Below are 23601 nucleotides of genomic sequence, written 5' to 3'. Positions count from 1 at the left end.
TAAATAAATGTGACTTTAAACAGAAACAAAACACACATAAATCAAGATTATGTATTGATTCACTGACAAAGATGTTGTGATCAGAGGCTCACAGAAACCTGTCAAGCAATGTTGGCACCATTCGAAGTCAACAGGAATCCCCAATTTGGTGTGTGGTGAAGAAGGAAACTTTATTCAGTGCAAAGAGCTCAACTGTGATATAACCGGGCTGTGAGAAAGTGCTCTCTCTCCCTGAGCCAGAGCGAGGCTGGCTTATATAGACAGAAGTCTCCAATCCTGGCCCCAATTGGTCTGTCCTCATGCAAATAAGGATTCCAAATCCTTGAAGTTTGATTGGTTTAAAAGGCACACTCTGATTGGCCAGTGAAGAGCTGCACAGCTCCGATTGGACAGGAAATGCCTCAGTTCTATTGGTCAAAACAGGATTCCAGGAACTTCTTTATAAGAGCTGGCTCAGATGGCAGGAACACAGTAAAAGCAGGCAGTTTGGGCAGTTTAATGCAGGCTTCTTGTTAAATAAAGTGTGGCTTGTGTGAGAGTCCCCTATTTACAAATGGCTACTAGGTTCTGCTTTGAAATTTGAGCCCAGTTAGCCTCAGGAGCCCTTTTTGGTAGGTATCTTCTTTCTTAGGGTTGACAAACCTAATCCTATGTTTTCTCTAGGAGCAATAGCTCACTATGTGTTAGTTTAGTGTTTGCAACAACTGTAGAGAATACAACTATGGCAAATAATGAGAATCAACTGTATTGGGCCTGGCGGGTATGGGGGGTGGAGTTTATAGCAGCAAAGGTTAATCAACCGAAAGCTGATCTGTGAGAACTCTTTCACGTTACACAGTCGCTTGTCTCAGGACTTGCAGAACCCCAAGTGGCTATAAAGAAAGAAAAATAGCTAACCAAATAAAAAAACCTTTCTCAAATCAAAGGGCATAGGGACAGGTAGACTTCTGCCTTCTGTGGTCTGAGACAGCAGGAGGCCTGTGACATGACTTGGAAAGTGGGGCTCTTTTCTTGATATATGAAAAGCCAGACCGGTGGCCTGAACTTTAAGTAATAAAACACCACGGTGGTTTTCCCTTCACAATCCGCTTCACTGAGCACTTAATTTAGAATCACACAATTATGTTTGCTTAATGCCAATTAATTATTAAACATGTTTACTCAGGTCTGACAGCCATATAAGAGAGTCATCGTTTATATACTGGATGCCTGTTAAGCTTCAATAAATATGTTAACAATCATTTGGTGTTTAATGTGCATACCATATCGGCTATTAAACCTCAGGGCTAGACTGGTTGAAACACTTATTTTTAAAGTGAGGCCCAAGTTGGTGATAGCTGGATCATTAGTTGGATTTGACACTCAAGTGCAATCAGTCGTAGGGGCCCATGGAGTGCCACGCAGCAGGACTGGCAGGGCCCAGGAAGAGGTCTGCCTTCCCAGCTGACAGCTCAGAGGCCCTGAAGTCCCCCTGCCTCGGGGTTCACCTCCTGGCCCCACAGTCTGTGAGCTGTGCCACCTCAAACATGTGCCTTGATGTCTCTGAGCCTTAGCATCCTTCACTGAAAAATATGACAACAATAGTATAGCTTCTTACCGTTATTAAATACACATTTAACTTAGGGAATTCAAATATATGTGTTTGGCAAAAAAAGATGGGGTGAGGGGGAAGAGGAGTAAGAGAGAGATAGAGAAGAAAGACTGAGAGAGAAATAAAAGTTTTAAAAATTGGGTGACTTTACCCTCCCCAGCTTTCAGTGTCCCGGACGGAGAGGCGGGCAAAATCATACTGTTCATATTTATACAGAATACCACTGTTCAGCTCTGCACATGGCCATGTGCCCTGAACTTTACGGAAAATCTAAGAGTCCATCAGGGGAATTTTGTCTAGACACAAGTTCCTGCCTCTCACGTGCTGACTTCAGAACCTAATCCTACATGAGAGAAGATGGGATTTCTCTGCGATACTTAGCACAGCCCCTGGAACGGAAAAAGTGCTCCATAATGTGAGCTGCTGTTACAACTATGATCGGGATGATGGCCATTGTCACCCCCCACGTAAGTTTCCCCAGAAAGGCCCCCAGCTGGAGAAAGCAGCGCCCCCACACCAGCCTTATCTGTAGACCGCGGGCTATGATGATTTCCCCTCTTGGAAAAGGCCAGGAAGCAACTGCTCTGGGCACTTAATTCCCACAAACATAGGGTCAGAGCTGCTCAGCCCGCCTCCCAGCGCCAGCCCTGGACGTGGCTCAGTGCCTTAGGTGTGCGTGCACTGCCATCAGCGGATGCATTCATTTGGTGACTTAGATGGAAATAAACATTTATGAATGAATTATGGGTGTGAGTCGTCAGCTTATGGATGAGGCGCAGCTGCAGCTGGAATGTGGCTGAAGGGACTTGAAATGAAGGGGCCGAATGGCTCTTAGGTGCCCATCCCCCACCTGCCCATTGAGTCCAACTCCCCACTCAAACTCCGGTCCTCCTCAAGGCCCCTGGCTCAGAATGACCCCTCCTCCCCTGATCTCTTCTCAGGCTTCATCCCTCACAGCCTTCACCATTCTCTCTCCCCTCCTGTCATCTGCCTGAATCCACCTCCCCTCCTAGACAGTGAGGGGCAGCCAGGGGTAGGAGCAGGCACTCCCCTCCAGGTGCTATCTGCGCTCAGATCCTGCTTCTGCTGATCTAGTCACCTTTTCAGCAGCCATCAAACCTCACTGGGCCCCAGGGGACTTTTTTAAAAAATGGGAATTATCTTAGTCCATTCCGGCGGCTATAACAGAATATCATAGACTCGGGGGCTAACAAACACAGACACGCATTTCACACTGTTCTGGAGGCTGGGACCTCCGATATCAAGGTGCCCCCGACTTGGTGTCTAGTGAGAGCCCGCTTCCTGGTTCATGGGTGGCTGTTTGCTCACGCGGCCGAGGGAGCAAAAGTGCTCACTGGGGTCTCTTTTATGAGCACTAATCCCAGGGTAAGAGCCCTGCCATCATGATCTAACCTCCCCACCTCCAATGCCATCACACTGGGATTAGGCATCAACAGATGACTCTCATGGGGGCATTCAGGCTATACTAAGGCTAAAGCGACCCTGTAGATAACGCAGCTATGAATGGCTGCCCAGCCTGTACACCGCACAACTCCAACTCTGGGGTCTCCGTCTTCTCAATATGAAGATATAAGTCAGTGATTTTCAACCGGTGTGTTGCAAGAATATTTACAACATACAACACCTGACTATGTAGTCAGGGGCAGTGACCTCCTTTCCCTTCGGTTGTCAAATAAAAAAATGACCACAGCCAACACAATAATAGCTGCCCGTTGTGAATGAATCAAAATTATACCTATTTTGGGGGTCAGATCAGCAAAATCTTTTTTTTTTTGCTGTGCCTCAGAATTTTAGTGATTAGTTTATGCGTGCCACAAGAAGAAAAAGGTTGAAAATCGCTGCTATAAGGCAAGGACCAATGTTGGTGTAACTCTCGCTGTTGACTTGACTTGTACTGTTGGTGTAGAGCTCTGAAAGTGAAATCCCCAGTCACAGTCAGTCTGGTTACAGTGTGTGTAAAGTGCCTATTTGCCAGGGTTACTGGGAGGGTCAGATGAGAGAACTGTTGAAGGATGCAGGTGCTAGCCCTTCCTCACCCCCAATCCTGTACACGGATGCAAACAGCTCACCTAGGAAGAGGTCAGCACCGAAAGGCACTCACTAGACATCCACCGGGCAGAGTGCTGTGCCAGGCAGCTTAACTAACAAGGCCCTGACTAGCTTTACTTTTCCTGCTGTTTTTCTCCACACCCTCTCCCGCTGCCCTGACTTCTGAGAGACCCTCGATAAAACTGAACACGAGAGCTTAAAAGGTCCCACGTGGGCAACTCTGTTGTGTATACCAGAGACCAAATTTCTAGTCCAGTTCTAGCTTTAAATAGAAGCATTTGTCACTTAAAAAACAAACAAACAAAAAACACAAATACACACACAAAAGAACAACACAGACCCAGCAGTTTTCGCTTTCTCTCTCCAGGGCTCTGGAGATCGCCGTGCACACATTCATTAGTGTATATCGACGTTGCCCAGCTAATGAGCACCCAATTTGGGCCAAACAACATGCTAGAAGTTTCCTTCACATGATGCTTTCAGTGGCTTTTCACTGCACCAGAATGAATGCCTCTGCCCTTTGGAGGCTAATGAGCTGCTCCCAGCCCACCTCCAACCCCATGGCTAACGCACCCTTGTTCTGTTCTTCAGCCACCCTGTGCCTCAAATACACCAGGCTCCTGCTCGCCTCGGGGCCTTTGCACTTCCCCTGCCCTTGGATTAGCCCGCTCACATGTCTGCCCAGAGCCCATCCTTTTGTCTCCTTCAGGTCTAAGATTAAATGCCACCTCCTCGGACACGTCTTCCTTGGACACCATCACAGAAACTCTTTACCTGCAAGGTACTCTTCCTTTCACCTCCCTGCCCTGCTGTCTTCATCGTACTCACAGACATGACCGCCTTCACCTGCGTGTGCGCTCCCCACTGTCAGCTGCCCCCCAACAGGAGCCTTGCCTGTCATCTGCGCTGAAATAGCTCGGCACTCAGAGCATTGTCTGGCTCTCCCAGGGGCCTCAAGTGCTCCTTAAAACAGGGACCTCTCATTTGATGCTTCCCACAACTCCAGGAGGCAGACACTGTCCTCCCCTCTCTATGGCTGAGAATCCCCAGGGGCTCTGAAGCCAGGTCTCCTCACCCAGGACCTGCTCAGCTCAGGAGCAGCCCTCACCCAAGGTTTCAGTCTTAACACTCAGAGCAAACACACACACAGAACTACCCGCCAGGCCCTGTCCTGAGTGCTTACACATGTTAACCCATGTAAGTCCAACAAGAACCCTACGAGGTGCTGATACTATCCTCATTTCAGGCGAGAAACTGAGACACACAGACAGAGTAACTTGCCCACATTGGACCTCACCAATGGCAGGGCCAGGCATGGAACCCTGGCTGTCTAGGGTCCTAGAGTTTCTGCTATGCTGCCTCCCTCCACAACAACAACAATACTGCACAGTGCCCCCACCGTGGAATGTGTTCTGTGCTTTGTATAACTTCTGCTGTTTCATCCTCACAAAAGGTTCACTGGCCCCAAGCTGGGCCTCTACCACCCCAAGCTCCACCTACAGGATCTCCTCACCTCTTCCCCGGGTTATGTGACCACCTCCCACCATGGTTCCTTCAGAGCTGCACGTGATTAGATAGATGTGCCTTCCCAATATAAACAGTGCCCCCGTTCCGCCAGGCTGCACGCTACACAGTCTGTGTTTTACTTAGCACAGCGGTTATCAACCTGTAGGTCGCGACTCCTATGGTTGTCAAACGACCCTTTCACAGGAGTCGCCTAAGACCATCCTGCATATCAGATATTTACATTACGATTCATAACAGTAGCAACATTACAGTTATGAAGTAGCAACGAAAATAATTTTATGGTTGGGTTACAACATGAGGAACTGTATTTAAAGGACCAGAAGGTTGAGAACCACTGATGTAGCACTTACTTAGCATCTTCTGACATGGTACGTCGTGCAACAGTGCCCCTTCTCTGAGGGGCAAACGTTCCAAGACTGCTGGGGGATGCCCGAAACTTTGGATAGTACCAAACTCTACCTGTACCATGGTTTTTCCTATACACACAGACCTTTCCACTTAAAGGAAGCAGTGTACAGCTTCTCTTTGACATATCCAAATTGCTATCATCATACTCTTGTCACTTGAGGCCATTAGTAAGTCAACTACAGGTGACTTAAGCACAAGCACTGTGACATCAGGATCTGATAGCCGAGATGACTACTAAGCGCCTGATGGGCGGGGAGTGTATGTGATGCAGAGACGCTGGACAAAGGGATGATTCATGTCCCTGTGGGATGGCTGGAGATTTCACCCTGCTACTCAGAACCACATTCAATTTAAAATATATTAATTTTTTTATTTCTGGAATTATCCATTTAATGTTTTTGGACCACAGCTGACCACAGGTAACTGAAACTGTGAAAAGCAAAACCGCAGGTAAGGAGGGTGTAGTGTATTTCATCAAACGTTAAGTCTCTATCAACTTTGAGACCCACCATTATGCACCTCTAAAAAGAATACAAAGTGCCCATCGTAACTACATTGGCAACTGACTAGGTCAGAGGTGTCCACATGTGAAAGCTGTGCATCTCAGAATCCGGGAAATATGATTGTGGGGAAGCACGGGACTTGGTTGGAAAGTCTGTAAGGGGGAATCTCCAAAAGGTAGGGGGCCTCTCGGGGGACCTTGCCGAAGGTGGGAGGCCATGCCTTGATTTTTCCAAACAAGTCTGAGCCCCCAGGTGTTTTACTGAAATCTTTATATTTAGACTTCAAAACATCCTTGCTTAAAGACACTACAGATGCATGTGTCCTCTCAAGGATGCTTACCCTGCTATTAGTATCTAATAATTAATTTTAGTTCAAGCTGTTACTACAATAAAAGCCTAAGGAGGCAGGTGAACGGATCTGTCTGGTTCCTTTAGCCAGGCGGTCCCTTAGCCCTCTCTTCCACAGAAATGTGTGTCAGGGTAATCATTCATCCATCACTCAGGATCTGCTGGTCAGTCCCAACAAATGATATCAATATTTATTTGCTTACTGTCCATCAGTCCCCACTAGAATGGAACCCCCATGAAAGCAGGGACTCACTACTGTCCTATCCCCAAAGCATGTAGTCAAGTTCCCAATAAAGATGTGTTGAAATGAACTGAACCACCTGCCATAAGGCAAGTACTACTATTATCTCCACTGTACCAATGAAAACAACTAAGGCACAGAGAAGTCAAGCAACTGACACAAGATCACACAGCTAGGAAGGCCTTCAACGACCTTCAGACAATTCAATACACACTGCTCCCAGAGCCACAATCTTTAGTATCCCACCAAATAGTGTGAAAGCTGCTTCAATTTCTCTTTACTTTAGTAGACTTTGGGCATGGTTACTATAAGATCAGTCTTGGGCAGAGATCTCTTTCAGAACCAGTTCTCTACTAAGAAGTGTAATTACAACATATGGTCTAAGGGATTAAAGTCCAAAACTGTGCTGTATTGGTCTCATGGGCCATCCAGGCTACAAGCTCACATAAGCCAGGGCAGGCTCAAAGATGGTCTCTGAGACCAAATGCAAATAACTCATTTGCCAATAAAACATTAGGGGATGCTGAACCAGTCCAGTTGCTCGCTGACTCAGCTGAGCACTACCTGTAATTCACAGTCAAGACCCCAGTTCGAGTGAGATACGATGTGGCTGGAGCGAGGGAAGGGCTCTTATCCCTCATTTCAGTTCTCTGTAATTTCTGTAATGCCCTGAGGTGTGAGCTTTCCAATAGAGCACCCTCTTCATTGGGGTTTCCACAGAACGGGACAACTCTGAGCTTTAAGCATCAAGAGAAACTGTTTACAAAGAGCTCCCTGGCCCCTCGTCCTGGACCGTGACAAACATCCACAGCCGAGCTCTGTTTCTTTTCTTTTCTTTTTTTTTTTAGTGAAGTCTACTTTAATTAGTCACCTGCATGCTCACTGGTCTGTCTTTACTGGCTCGTGGCTTTGACTTAATTGGTTTCCTCACTGGATCTATTCAAAGTCCCACGTCAGTAGAGGTACGGTCACAGAAGGGCTCCATTGTTTTATGGTGCCAACACCAGATAAAACAGAGGCACTGAAAGACGTCAGCTGGGGCAACATAAAGCTCATTATTAAGGGCAAAACCTGGGGTTTATGGAATGTCACAAACAGCTCCATTTAAGCTGGCAGCGGGGCTCAGGAAGTGCAAATACATGAGCCCGTCAGGAGCGCTGCCCCCTGAACCTTCTTGCTTTGGAAAACCTCGCACCGCCCTATGGTTCTTCTGCACTAAGGTGCCAGACTCTGCAAATGAAGAAAAACAAAAGCCAATGGACACGAAGACCAGCTGCTGGCTGTCTCCACGGGAACATGAGTTGCGGCTCCTGGCGTATCTATTAGGTGCTTATTCCACTAGGGCAGTGGTTCTCAACCTTCTGGCCCTTTAAATACAGTTCCTCATGTTGTGACCCAACCATAAAATTATTTTCGTTGCTACTTCATAACTGTAATGTTGCTACTGTTATGAATCGTAATGTAAATATCTGATATGCAGGCTGGTCTTAGGCGACCCCTGTGAAAGAGTCGTTTGACTGCCAAAGGGGTTGCAACCCACCGGTTGAGAACCCCTGCACTAGGGGCATACAAAATGCAAGGAAGCTTCCAGAACTCTGCCCCAAAGCAGTAAAGCTGGTGCTGGCAAAGTCGGGAGTGGTGATGAGGAGGGCTGAGTTCTGGGGGGTCATCTGCCGGGCTTCTTGTCCCGTCTCTGTCTCCGTGGGAAGGCGCACACCCAGTCCACTGGAAACAGTTGATCCATGGGAAGGAAGACCTGGAAAGATTTCTGGTGGAAATCAAGAGGATTCTAAGCTGATCTGGGTCTGTGTCGTGCTAAACACACCAGCAATGTTTACCCTTGTGGAGTGCTTATTGGGTGCCAGGCACTATGCTACACACTTTACAAACACTTAATATTGCATTCAAACACACACACACACACACACACACACACACACACACACAATCGTTAAAATTTTCTGGCTTTCTCTTTTTCCCCAGCACTAACCACTGTCTAATGACCTCACTTGTCTATTTTATTTTCTTACTGTCAGTCTTCCCAACTAGAACATAAGCTCTGTGAGAACGAGTACCTTGTCTTTATTATTCCTTATGTTTCCTTAAACCTTAGAGCATGAATCAACACATAACAAGGCCCCAATTATGTGTTCATGAGTGAATGATGAAACCTGACAACAATTCCATCAGAGGTATTACTATTCCCTTTTTACAGATGAGGAAACTGAGTCCCTGAGAGAACACTAACTTGCCCAAGGCCACTGAGACTATAAGTGACAGAGCTAGAACATAAACCTGTCTCCAAACATTTCCAAAGATGGACCTATTGCACTATAGAGTGAGTCCTCAAGGTCATCAATAGGTTCCTGGACACTGACTTTAAGCGAAACGACGTATAGCGAAACTAATTTTATCATAGATTAATGGATATAAACAAGAGTCAAGTTCCTACAGCCTATTTCTGGTCACAAACATCACCAAATTTCTAAATAAAGACCCAAAGTATTGAAATAAACATGAACTACACATATATTTAAGAAAGATTAATAGAAACAAGTGAAGATAGTTCTTTTCCAGCCCACTGATTCCAGTTCAGGGTCAAGGTGGCCGGAGCCTATCCTGGCTGCTCAGAGTGCAAGACAGGACTCACCTGGACAGGATGCCCTTCCATCTCAGGGTACATCACCCCCCATATCCACTGGGACAGGGTAGACTCTCATGTGTACATCTTTGGGACGTGGGAGGAAACTGAGTGCCCAGAGAAAACCCATGTAGGCATGGTGAGAACATGCAAACTCCATGTGGACAGTGGCCCCAGCCAGGAATCAATTTTTCTCTCATTAATTTTATAATAAAATGAAGTTGAACGAAACACTATTCAAAGACCTGCTGTCCTACACTACGCCACTTGGCAGAACCAGGGGCAGGCTGAAGCTGGCTCTTTCTGGAGTGGCCAATCTTTCCAACTCCAAGGTCGGTGATGTCACTTGGGGAGCCTGACATTTGTCATAGCATCAGTAGTTACATTGTGGAAATTAGCAAAGAGAAACCAGCCAGGCTTCCTCTTTCAGAGACCCAGCTGGCCGACCCGCTCACCTTTGGATATTGGCGATTCAGATGTGTTCTGCTAGCTTTGTTGATGGACTCTTACTAATCCTTACATTCTCAGAATCCTCCTTCTTCCTCCAGGTCCCCTTCCCCTGATCCTGCACTTTTCCTAATGCCCGGACCAGGAAGCTGGCAGACCCTAGGGCAGGAAGGGGAGCAGCCATTCCTCAGTGGGCTGCTTTCAGACCTGAGGCCCCGCATGGGCCGCTGGGTCTTTCCACATCATGAATTGGTCCTTATTCCTTATAGACTGACACACCAAGTTTCCCAGGGTGATTTGGTGGGGAGGGGAGGGGGCATGAGGGGGTGTCTTCCTAGCCCCACAGGCCTCCTCTTTCATTGTTAACCTTTCAGAACTAGAATTATCAAGGCAGGGGAGGGTATCTAGTAGATTTCCCATCTTGCACCTTTCATCTGGTTTGGATTGGGGGTGTATGTCCACCTGGGAGCCCCGGGAAATTCTTGGGCACTGTTCAGAGGAACGGCAGCGGGTGTTTGGTCACAGGACCCCCACTGTCCCAGAACCCTGCCCCCAACCCCACAGGAGTGCTAAGCTGTTTGTAAGCCAGGGTGGCAACAAATCTTTCAAGAGGCTGTTTGAAAATGCTTTATGGCACATGGGGTTACAGGCTCTAGCTGAACAAATGGGAAAATTAGTCTACCTTAAAATATCCAAGGCAAGTCATTTCCTATCACCTTGTTTCTTAAATGTACTTAACACCCAGAAGCTGGGCTTCCCAAATATGGATGAGGGTCATCAGTTAAAATGGCAACTGGGAGATAAAAATCTTCCACTTTAATGGCCACTCATAAAAGGATTCCATCAGCCCTCTGTTTGGAAAGTGGGGAGTTGGGACTAACAGCAGCAGTCATTAAGTCTTCTAGACTTTAACAGGCTTCGGCTCTTGAGCTGGCCAATGAGCAGGACCTTACCTGCGTCCACCACGTCCACCACGGCTCAGCATCAAACCCTCTGCTCTCCACGGGCCTTCCCCAGGTCTCACGCCTTGAGTTTGTCTTGTTTTGTTGTTTTCCTCTGATGAAACAAATGATTTGCTTTTCTAGCTCCTTTCTCCAAATTTCTAAACTGTTCCTCACCCCATGAAGAGAGTTACTATTGACAACCAGAGTGACAGTGAGTCCACTTATTTTCTTGTATTCTTTTTCCTTTTTTGAACGTTTTTGCTCTTCTTTTCCCTCCCTTTATTCATTCATTTCATTCATTCACTCATTCATTTATTCCATTCCATTCCTTCATAAGGATTTATCAAATAATGTCTACTGATTAGGAACTAAGAATGTTAATTCCTAGGGATAGGGTAGTATACCAGTCAGGAATCTGGCCTGCAAAGAGCTTAGTTACTCGTGGGAGTGGGGAGACCACACAAGTGGAAGCAGAGGGGAGAGAGCAGAGCATTGTGGGCCTGCTCCTAAGAGGTAGAGAAGGCTGCATTTGACCTATGACCTGAAAGATGAGCAGGAGTTTGCAAGGGAAGCAAAGGGTAAGAGTGTACCAGACAAGCAAACAACAGGTGCAAAGACCTGAGGCACAAAGCAGTTCAGCTTAGCAAAGGCGCTGAATTAGTGCTGAAGGGTGGAAGGATGAGGAGATTAGTGGTTAGCGATGTGGCTGGAAAAATCAGCAAGAGCTAAATAATGGATGGTCTAGCGCATGATGGCAAGAAGGTGGGACTGGATCCAGAGAGCCATGAGAAGGTTGGAGCAGAGAGAGACACGATGAATAAAATGACAATAATGAAGGATTAACCAATTCTCCATCACACGGTCACAGCCACCTTTGAACAGGGGCTGCTGAGTTCCTCCAGATGCCTGGTGTCCTTATCAAATGAGTGATCTGGCCTTAAAGTTGATGCCTGGGGGTGGGAGGAAGGGGAGGATGGCCATGACTCACAGGGGCCTGACAAGAAACCAGCCCTGGGACTTTAGATGCCAATGAGAATAAATGAAATCCCTGGGGCTCCCCACAATTGGTCCTTTTTGAGGAGGGAGGCTGGACACTAAGATGCAGGGTCTGTTGAACATTATAACATCCTCCCTGCACATTTTGGCAGGCAAATTAGTTCACAGGCCATGAATTTGAGTCCCTAAATTCTAAACCTTGGCTGGGGAAACAACGTTTGATAAATGTGTCCAGCTCCTGGAATAAAGACCCAGAGCATAAGCAAACCATGAAGTTCAGCCTGTGTCACAGCAAGAGAAGCCCTAGACCCCCCCCCCCCACACACACACCTCTCACATACAATGACACACACTCATGCACATACACATACACATACACCTCACATACAATGACACACACTCATACACATACACACACACACACCTCACATACACTGACACATACTCATGCACATACACACACACACTTGCACATGTATACACACATACACACATACATTCACATATACACATACACTCTCTCTCACACACACACACACACACACACACACACTCATGCACACACACCCTCCCTTTCTTTCCTTCAAATATCAGTTGTTAACATCAATTCCTAACATATCTCCTGCCTAAAAGGTATAAAAGTGACCAAAAGATGATGCACACTTAGGAAAGTTGGAGGTGGGGTAGCTCAAGAAGAAAAACATCAGTCAGTCAAGAAGAACCATGAATCCAAACATCACATTATAAAATGTTTCAGTCTTTCGTGGATTTATAGTATCTCCAAAACTCCTGTCCTATTTTGTGGGCTTACAGGAAACCACTGCATACACCTCGTTTTATTCTCTAGACAGCCTTACCCTGCTGTTACCACTTGAGATAGTGACAGAGAAGGGCTGGCCTTTAATTACTGGCTGAACACCTAGGTTACAGAGCTCAAATCCTTTTCATGATGCGTAAAGAGGCCTTGATTAGCTTGTTCCTGGCTCATTAGAACCTTTCTTTGGCGTTCTTTCCAACCCCCTACTTCAAGACCGGAATTAGGAGAGCCTAATTTTTAAATACATGCTAAATCTAAGAGGTATGAAAAGTGTTAGAGGCAGATGAAGTGGAGAAGAGGCTATGTAAAGATGACTTCCCACCGGTGGAGCCTCAAGACAGCAGCACCCTGAAATCCTGTCTCATCTTTTGTTGTGGAAAGAGTTCTTGGGGCAGCAGACACTTCCATGCATTAAAAAAAAAAAAAGAGAACAACATTCAAAATGGTGCCTTGTCATAACCAACAACTCCCAGGAGCTATGCCCATCACCACAATCTGTCAAGGAAGTCGGTCGTGTTTAAAACCCATTTCCCATGAAAGCACCCCTCCCCACCGTGTCGTTTTTTGTGAGTGAAATTCCAATGGTCATCTCTGTTGAGAGAGCTGCCTCCGGCGGGAGTTAAAAATAAATCTATCTCGGCAAATGGGGAATTGTTCATGGGGACGGAATTAAACTTCAGCACTTCTTCCTTTTCTCAATTGTACTTTTGTTCCTAGCTTTGGCTGGGAGAGAGTGCACACATTTAGTTGGGAGTTTATGAGTTCATATTTTATAATTAACGTTGCCAACAGGGGAGTTTGATTAATACCAAGCGGTGGATTTTGAGCAATGTTCCATACAAATTGCCAAATTTAGCAATAAAATAAATTGGTTATGTGCACATAATTAGTAGGATGACTACTTAAAATTCAAACCCGAATGTGAATAATTCCAAATCATCTGAGCCACAAATCCATTATTTGTATAGAAGGGGGAAAGTATAGCATTTGGGTTTTATTTTGCCCTCAACCACAATGTTATTCATCACCAGGCTGAACATAATGAAACTTCTACAATGAGTTGGGACAATATTTTAGAGCAACCCCGAAACACACACATATGCGTGCACAGGCACACACAAAGGGAATGCCATAAAGGTAAGAAATACTCCACTGTGAATTTTCACTGCAAATGTAAAAATCTATGATAAAATTTTTCAGCAAATACATTACACGTTCCTGATGTGCTGTCCATAAACCTCTGGTACACAATTACTCAGCAGAGCCTTTCCCTTTAAATATTCACGGTACCTTATTGTCACCCTGGACTTCTCCAAGCCTTTGCTGCAGTTCTTTGATTTCTTCTCCCAGGTGTTTATTTCGGTCCTGAGAGTCTCTCAATAGTTGTACAAGGTTAGCCTGGAAATATCAACACATTAGGAGATACAATCAGAAACGGAGGAGCGGACAGATGTGAGGCTTTATTAGCTTCGAGGAGGCGGGTGTGCAAGCCCGGCTGAGCCACACAAAGCCCATCAGAGGAAAGGCGTGTATGAATGCAGCAAGTGTGCGCATCAGGCCCCGACGCTGCTTGGAGGAAATGAAGTTGGCCGTGAACCTCCATTTGGGGATGTTCTTTGTTTCCAGAATAGCTCACAGGTAAGTAATAAAAAAGTTGTAAAAAAAATGTAAGAGCTCTTCACTAAACATCTTGCAAGTGAACATCGAGTTCAATTCTAAAATCTGGGTCAACAATATAGGAAAAGTTCTATTTCCTTGTTTAGATTGTTCCTCCCCACCCGCCCCCCCTTTCAAATAGATCTTGTTTCATGAACTTTTCTTTGCTACTTCAATGCCCAGAATTTTGATCACATCATGTGCCACAGTTTCAAAAGTCAGGGTCCAGAGATAATTCACATCTCCTGGGTTGGTTTTCCCACCTTATTCCCAAACAAGGACAATCACCTGCCAGTCTCATCTTCATGACATCATCCCTTCCTTAAGATTTGCACCCTGCTCAGATCCAGATCCCTCAGCCCGTGTGGGAGGTTGTTCAACCCCACTTCATCTCACACCATGACTGCCCTTTCCCTGTAACATGTGGGCACCTTTTACCAAGTTCCCACCCTTCTCCAGGTTCCCCAAATTTGGAATTGTTTGCTCTCCCAGCTATGGGCATGCTTTCATCCACTTAAGCCTGTAACTTATCATTCCACTGAGCCTCATGTGGCTTCCTGTTCTGTGGTACTATTTTGCATTTTGCTAGCTGTCATTTGTTCCAATTCTCACCTTGTTTATTGCATTCTTATCTAACATTAGCAAGAAGACTGCAAGCTATGGAGAGGCAGAGATTCCGTTCTCTGCTTCTTCAGCTATACGAAGCCTGTGTTCCACCTAATGTTTTAAAGACTCATCATGGTCCAGCTGGTGTGACTCAATGGTTGAGTATCGACCTATGAACTAGGAGGTCACAGTTTGATTCCTGGTCAGGGCACATGCCCGGATTGCAGGCTCAACCCTTAATGTGGGGCATGCAGGAGGAAGCTGAGCAATGATTTTCTCTCATCATTTGTTATTCTCTCTCTCTTCCTCGCTGAAATCAATTAAAAAGTATATATTAAAAAAAAAAGACTCACAATGAATAAAAGAGGGAAGGAGGGAGGGAAGGAAGCAAGCAACCAGAATATGAGTCCTGGAAAGGAATAGATCGGAAATCATCACACAGGCATTTTAAAGATTACCTCGTACAGACCCTTCATGTTGTAGCTGAAGAAAACTCAGGTCCAGAGCCATTAGGACCCTAGTGTAACTGTAGTGGCTAAATCTCCCAAGACTTCAATGCTACCACATTTCAGAATACTCAGGTATGCTAGGTACTCAAAAGAGAATAAAGGTGAAAGAATGTAAAATTAAACCTGGGCTCATCCTTGACTCCTTACTTTATCTCATCTCCCATATCCCATCTTTTGTCTCTACACTCAAGGTATCCCCCACCCAAGTCAGCTCCCCTCCAAGTTCCTTGATGTTCTCCATACATACCAGGCATGAGCCCAGCTCAGCACTGTTCTCTCTCACTGGAATGCTCTCCCTCCAGAATACCTCTTGGTTCACACCCTCACTTTTTCCAGGCCCATGTTTAAAGTTCATGGGATCAAGGGGGCCCATGTAAACCTAAGCCACTTCATCTAATACTGCAACCTGCCCACCTCCGCCCTGAACTCCCAAGCCCATTCCCTTACACTACTTTTGCTTTTCTTCCAGAGCACTTGTCATCTTTTTTTAAAACATGTTTTTATTGATGAGAGAGAGAAAGAGAGAGAGAGAGAGAGAGAGAGAGAGAGAGAGAGAGAGAGAGAGAAGAGAGAGAAACATGAATGAGAAACATTGATCGGTTGCTTCCTGCACACCCTCTACTGAGGATTGAGCTCACAACCCGGGCATGTGCCTGATCGGAAATCGAAACAGTGACCTCTTGGTTCATGGGTCAACTCTCAACCACTGGACCACACCGGCCAGGCAGCACTTGAGCTTACTTTCTGGTTTATTGCTTACTAATTATTTCCTGTCTCCTTCTCCCTGCTAAAATGGAAGTTATATGAAGGGCAAGGAACTTTGTTTTATCTACTGATCTACCTCAGAACCTAGTAGATATTTCATAAATATTTTTCTTAATAAGAGACAATATGCTGAGCCTGGAGGTTGTGATCTCAGCCTGGGAGGGAGCTGGAATGATGACAACAATGACCAACACTGAATGAAAAAGCTCACTCATCCCCACGTGTTGGGTGTTTCCTTCCACGTCCCGTGTGGAGTAGGGTTCGGTACCTGAAAGAGGAGCCGCACAACAAATGAGAGAAAAAGACACAAGATAATTTTGCAATATTAGAGGTCCAGGCGGGCAAGTCCAACTCAAGAAGAGGGACTTCCACCCATGCTCAGGCTGCTCCAATCTTTTATTGATCTGGAGTAGCCCTGAGGCAGGTGACCACCCATTAACAGGCAGACTAGCCCATCAGCAAGGATTTACATAATAATAAATGGGGGAGTAGTTTCAGCTACCACTGTCTGGACAAACAGAGGTGGCGCCTAGCTCCGAGCTTTGCTAGGGCTTCAAAGGCACCCAGCCTTGGAGGGGAGGGGCGGTTCCGGGAGCTCTCTGTCTATGCTTATCAGATAGTGAAGGCAATAAACAGTTTCCCACACCACGGGCTGGGTTTAACCAATCCCTGGCTTCTGCTCACTTATTTGTGGATGTTACTCAATAATGTGATCTCAGGTTTTTACTACATATTTGCAAAGCTCTTGTAATCGTTGCATTCCAATCCTCCCAGATTCTGTTCTCAGCAGATAAAAATTTGTTGAAGGATGAGAAATGTTAACTCCCACTTTATAGGGAAGAACACAGAGAATCAAGGGACATTGTAATCAACAAGCTATTTTTGGATCAATGGAATCAGAAAGACTAAGTTGGATCCCAGTCCTGCCACTTACTGAGCTGGGTGACCCTGGGTGAGTTTCTTAACCACTTGAGTGTCCCCACCTGTAAAACGGAGTCACCATATATACTTCATGTGGGGCCTTGATATTAAAATTGAGCAATGAAGGCAGGACACTACCACAGTGCTTGGCATAGATAGGTGCTGGCTCACGGCTGGTTGCCTTCCTTGATTATGTCCTTCCACTTGCCCCAGCTCAACCACACCAGGAACCACTGGGAAGATCTGGCCAAATGCCTCCTTGGGCACAGTTGGCTCCTTTGTGATCCTGTTCTTCACTGTTCCTTACTCATCTATCTATTTATATAATAAATATTTATTGAGCACCTTCAGCAGTGAGCAATACACATAACCCCTTACCCTTATAAGCATGCATTTTAACAAATTATATTATAATAGAGGCCCTGTGCACAGGTGGGGTCCCTTGGCTGGCTGGTGATCAGGGCCGATAGGGGCCATCTTGCCCAGTCCCGCTCAGGCCGATTGGGGCTGGCCAGCAGGGGAGGGACTGCAGAAGGTTGGTCGGCCACCAGAGGTTGGCTGGGGAGTACACTGACTACCAGAAGGAAGCTCCTGCATTGAGCATCTGCTCCCTGGTGGTCAGTGCACGTCATAGCAACCAGTTGACCGGTTGTTGGGTCGTTCAGTCGTTTGGTCGCTTAGGCTTTTATATATATAGATATATTATGTTATGTTATATTATATTATATTATATTATATTATATTATATTATATTATATTATATTATATAATGACCAGTAGTTGGATGGTTACCGCTATGGAGAAAAATTGAGCAGGCAAAGGGAACTGAGTGTGCAGGAGAAAGAGCCACAGAGGTGGGAAGGCCACCTTTCAACCAAGACTTGGAAAAGGGGCAAGAGTGAGCAAGATCCTTGTGGTAATCCCGGGGGAAGTTCCAGCTACTGGCTTCCCTCTCTCCCTCTCCCCATCACATCGAAAACTTCCACTTTGGAGAGCAGTTCACCCCAGACTACATGAAGTGGACAGAGGATTCAGTTCTTGATTTTTTTTTTCCAGTTCTTTTCCTGGTTCCACCCCTTCCTCCTATAGGTCTTCTTTCTCAGCACAAACTGTCACAGGTGGGCAGCCTCTGCTTTTCCTCCATGCAACTCCAAAACATTTCCCAGACGTTTGCTTAGCAAGCATAATCCCTTTCCACCAGAGAGGGGGACATGCCCCAGGCCCAGTAACCGGCCCACAGGAGGGGGAGGAGCTCAGGGCTGAAGGCAGCCTCCCAGGGCCCACTGCCGCCAGCACATGGTCAGGCATCTCAGCACCCCATCCGCAGGACATACAGCAAAATCCACCTTCACAGCACCTGCCTTTTCTTCAGCGGCAGAAGAGATGCTCAGAGAGACATGCTTATAATAGTAATAGTGAAAACTTCATAAAAGACAAACAATTGCCCCCAAACTGCAATGCCCTAACCTTCCCTGTTTGAATCGATAATGGCTTGAGCCTCTCAGGTGGGGTGGATGTTCGCCCACCAGCATCACCGCAGTATCTAAGTCAGTACAACTCCACATGTCCACGGTAAAAGACCGGTTCTCTACCTCTACTCCATCACAAACCAGCACTGTTACAAAATATAATAGAAATCAACTACTAGGAAAATGAATTTAAGATATCAAGACTCCAAGTGTTTGTTAGATTAAAAAATCCTGCTGTCTGCCCGGCCAGCGTGGCTCAGTGGTTGAGCATCGACCTATGAACCAGGAGGTCATGGTTCGATTCCCAGTCAGGGCACATGCTGGGGCTGCAGGCTCGATCCCCAGTGTAGGGTGGGCAGGAGGCAGCCAATCAATGATTCTCTCTCATCATTCATGTTTCTATTTCTCTTTTCCTCTGCCCTCCTCTCTGAAATAAATAAAAATATATCTTAAAAAAAACCTGCTGTCAGATTGCAGTCAAAGTTTCTGAACACTTCTTCATTTCTGCACTGAGCTTGTCCAGCAACAGCAGAGCCAGGCACTGGTCCTTGGGCATCACTTTGAACAGCGCTGAGCTCAGCGATGCTCCACAGGATTTAGACCTCAGAACAGGGCGGGCACCTGGTATATACCTCCAATGATACATAAAGCAGAGAACAGGGCTGCTTCAGGGAACAGCGATTCAGAGACCCAGTGATGTGACTGTCAAACATGATTTACTCTGCAGCCTGGCTCAAAAGAAATCTACCAAAATAAAATCAGTAGCATCTACAGTGGCTGCAAAACAATAGTCAATCAAGTGAGTTCACAGTAAAACTACACCAGCTTTAAAACTGACCCCTGGGGTAGGCTGGGGTGGGGAGGTGTCCTGTATTAGGGGAGGTAACTTGTAATTTTCTTCTACGTTTCACAGGCTGGAGTACTTGTCAGCACACAATTCTTTCCTATTCATCAGGCCTTCCACCTCCACTCCTGAACAATAACTCTGAAAACTAGACAACCACTATTCTGATACAGTGCCTAACACCTTAAAGAACAAGAAGAAAGAAAGACAAGAGAAGTGGTACATTTCAAAGCACTCAAAATAGAGGAGAAAAGTTCACACCATTTTTTTGGCCAAAAATAATGCCTGTGACTCACACACATTCACTGTAACAACCCACCCAGCAAACACGGGACGCCTGCTTGTAATGTATCAGCCATGCAGAGCGTGTTGTCTCCATGTTATCAGGAAGGACTCTGTGACTATCGGTTTAGAATAGCAGCTCTGGGCGCAGGAAATGTCAGGGGAAGGTGGCAGACGCTGGGAAAGATTTCACAGGGAAAGAAAACAAAGCCAAGAGATTATTTTCTCTAAACCTCTGGGGCAGGTGGGAGCATGAATAGCAGAACATGAAAAGGCTTAAAGAGAAGCCTACTTTCAATATTCAGATCTAGCCAAGGCCGACAGGAACGGTTGACATTTTAGCTCTGATCATAGTGGAATGCTGAATACTGTGGGATATATTGCAGAATGCATATATTTGAAGTTCCTCTTTTTGGCTAGAAGTTGATCTATTAAAATAGGGATGCAAAAGGGAGGGGAGAAAGAGTTGATGAAAATACAGCCAGGAGGCCTGAGGCTGAGAGGATACCACAGTTCTCCATTCCGACATACCTTCCTTTTTCAGAGGAAGAGCTCAACCCCAGTTACCACAGATGTCTGCAGAAGCTTTGCCAAGGCCAGCCCCCGCTGCGGGAACGGTGGGGCCCACAGAAATTCTCTCTGCACAGAGGTTAAGACGATACCCCTGATGGCTGTTGTGAAGGCAGAGCCCTGGGACCAGAGAAGCCAGTGATCTTCTCACCCCAGCGCTCCCTCTGCTTGGCTGCAGAAGTTCCCACGGGAGCAGATGCGCCCTGTGAGCAATGAGATTCTCTCCAACTCTCCCCAAGTCCTACTGCATCCTGTGAACTCCAGCATGAAATATTCATAAAATCATATGCCTTTTCTTCCGTTAATCGCTCTCCTGTTAGTTAGATTTGCAGGCCCCCATTCACGGAACCTAGGAGGGCAGAGGATAAGAACAACATCCCTGCCTCTACCTCTGTTTCAATTCCCTTAGAAACGCCGCAACATGTGTCAGCACCGTTTACACTCTAGATGCAATACGTTCTTTCAACTTACAAAAAGCGACAGGAGATTCGTGAAAAATGATGCCTCATGCTTGGCAGTGACGATCATTGTTAGGGCCTCCTGTTTCCAATGACCGAGTAACCATCACTGGTCCCAAGGAGGGGGTTTCAGGATGCGAGTTGGAGGAGACAGCCCTGAATCTCTGAGACGGGAGAAAAGGATTCGCATAGACCATTCTTCTCCCCAATGTCAGAATGAAAATATGGTTGCAAGCGGGTCAGAATAAGTCATTCCAAAAATATGCCTCTATGTTGTAGAGATTATTTTGAGCTGAAGAAATTGAGAATCAACAGATACAGAGAGCTCTCCTTCCTCCCCTTGCTTGCCTGAAAGCAGGGCATACATTTCCTTTTGTGAGCATGTCCTATCGGCCCCAGTACCAGAAGAAGAGCGACTCTTATCACCCGAGACTGAGAGTGGGCACCATAAACAACCCTAATTAAAATAACCCTCATCTCAAGTTAGTTTCCACATATATTTCCTAGTCACTTTCCCACAATTTGTCATCCCTTGAAGCCCAAACCCCATCCTTTTGTTAGAATCTAAACTAATAAAAGACAAACATGCAAATTTACCATACCTTTGCTACACCTTAAGCCACACCCACCAGCCAACCAGAGCGACTATATGCAAATTAACCCAACCAAGATTGCGGCCAGCAGCCACAGAGCTGGAGCAAGCAGGAGGCTTGGTTGCCCCAGTGATGGAGGAAGTCAAGCTTCCTGGCCACAGCGGACCTGAGCTCCACTCAAAGCGACAAAGTTTCAATTATAGAAGGTAAATAAACCCCAGATACCAGCTTTAAGCCAGCCGTGGCCATGGAGCTGGAGCCTTGGGTTGCCCCTGGTGATGGAGGAAGCCAAGCCCTGGCTGGCTCTGAGCTCCACTCCAGGCTACAAAGTTTCAATTACAGAAGGTAAATAAATCCCAGGGAAAAAAAGAAAAAAAGGAGAGGCTGGGAGCTTCCATCGCCAGCTTGGCCAGCCTGAAAACGGCCCTCAGCCCCTCACCCAAACTGGCCAGGCACCCCAGTGGGGACCCCCTACCCTAACGGGGGTGTGTCCAGCCTAAAAACAGCCATCAGTCCCTCACCCAGGCTCGTCAAACCTCCATGGGGTAAGGGTCCCCACTGGGGAGGGGGGCTTGACCAGCCTGCAAAAAGCCATCAGCCCCTCACCCAGGCTGGCCAGGCACCGCAGTGAGACCCCCACCCTGATCCGGGACACCCTTCAGGGCAAACCAGCCGGCCCCCACCCATGCACCAGGCCTCTATCCTATATAATAAAAGGGTAATATGCAAACTGACCCTAACAGCAGAAAGACTGGGAATGACTGGTCACTATGGCACACACTGACCACCAGGGAGCAGATGCTCAATGCAGGAGCTGCCCCCTGGTGGTCAGTGTGCTCCCACAGGGGGAGCCCTGCTCAGCCACAAGCCAGGCTGATGGCTGCCAGTACAGTGGTGGTGCTGGGAGCCTCTCCCGCCTCCTCAGCAGCACTAAGGATGTTAGACTGCAGCTTAGGCCTGCTCCCCGCTGGCAAGTGAACATCCCCCAAGGGCTCCCGGGGTGCCAGCGGGATGTCTGATTGCCAGCTTAGGCCCAATCCCCCGGGGAGTGGGTCTAAGCCAGCAGGTGGTCATCCCCTGAGGGGTCCCAGACTGCGAGAAGGCACAGGCTGAGCTGAGGGACCCCCCGCCCCCTGAGTGCACAAATTTTTGTGCATTGGGCCTCTAATGGCATATAAGCCCCCACCCAAGTCTAGCCAGTTCATTGAGTTTCCCTTTTCTATAAATTCCCTTCCACATAAAATATTCATAAAATCATGTTTTCTCCTGTTAATCACTCTCCTGCTAGTTAAATTTGCAGGCCCCCATTCACGGAACCTAAGAGGATAGAGGATATAAAACAACATGAAGAGAAAGTAATAACAAGTTTAAGATTAACCTTCCAACCTGGTGCTAACCCAGACCCTTCAGTCATCTTGAATCTTGCTAATTTATTAGATGAACAGCATTTCAGGTAACATAGCCATAGAAAAGTTCCTCTACACTGTAGAATAAAAGATGATGCATTACCAGGGAGCCCTGTATCTTACTTCTCAAGTTGCTGATATGGCAAAACGGGAAATAAAAAATGTGAGGGAAAAGTCAGAGAGACCAGTAAAACCTTGACCTAGGCACTTCCTCAAGAAGAGTAAGAAGCCCAGCTGGTGTGGCTCAGTGGTAGAGCATTGACCACCAGGAGGTCATGGTTGGATTCCCAGTCAGGGCACATGCCCAGGGTTGCGGGCTCAATCCTCAGTGGGGGGCATGCTGGAGGCAGCCAATCAATGATTCTTTCTCATCATTGATGTTTCTATCTCTCTCTCTCTCCTGCTCCCTTCCTCTCTGAAATCAGTAAAAAATTATTTTTAAAAAAGAAGAAAAGTAAGGAAAAAAGAGCAGGAGAAAGAAAGAGACCAGATTCAGAAAATGCTGCTCAACTACATGGAGCTAAAAAGTTTGACACTCTGGAGCCCTTACCCCACACCTTCAATAAGGGAACATACTACATAAAACAAGAATATGTAAAAAAAAAAAAAAAAAAAAAAAAAAAGTTTGATGAAACATCAAGCTTACTTGAGAGGTGTGATTGATAGCAAATTTAATTGCAATTTCTACTCGGCTGCTTTGGTGCACGGCGACTCCTGTGTTAATAGTAATAGAGTGAAACTTGTTCTGCTGAGCAAGGGCCCACTGTTCACAGCAACTGCCAAGGTGATGACCTCGGCTACAGCGACAGCTTTCTGATTTACAGAAAACAACCACCCGAGAGATTATTCCATACATAGCTGTTGGCTGGGCAAGGAGCCCTCAGCAGCCTACTCCCACCTCATAGAAAGATCTCGGACATAATCTCAAAACACACACTTGCCAACGAATGCATTTCCAGCCCCCGGGGCAAACACTCTTCAGTAGGTTT

General features: G+C 46.5%; 1 protein-coding gene across 1 annotated transcript in view; it reads right to left on the bottom strand.

Moving 5' to 3' along the window:
* Positions 1 to 23601, bottom strand: part of CCDC149 (coiled-coil domain containing 149) — a 99997-nt gene that overhangs the window by 32791 nt on the left and 43605 nt on the right. The window contains exon 4 of the mRNA XM_081086612.1: positions 13824 to 13931. Coding sequence (XP_080942738.1) covers positions 13824 to 13931 — 108 coding nt within the window. The remainder of the gene's footprint in view (positions 1 to 13823; positions 13932 to 23601) is intronic.

Source organism: Myotis nattereri, assembly GCF_964212035.1.
Source record: "Myotis nattereri genome assembly, chromosome: 1".
Classification (NCBI taxonomy): domain Eukaryota; kingdom Metazoa; phylum Chordata; class Mammalia; order Chiroptera; family Vespertilionidae; genus Myotis; species Myotis nattereri.
Note: the sequence above shows the minus strand (reverse complement) of the source record. Positions and strands in the feature narration are given on the sequence as shown.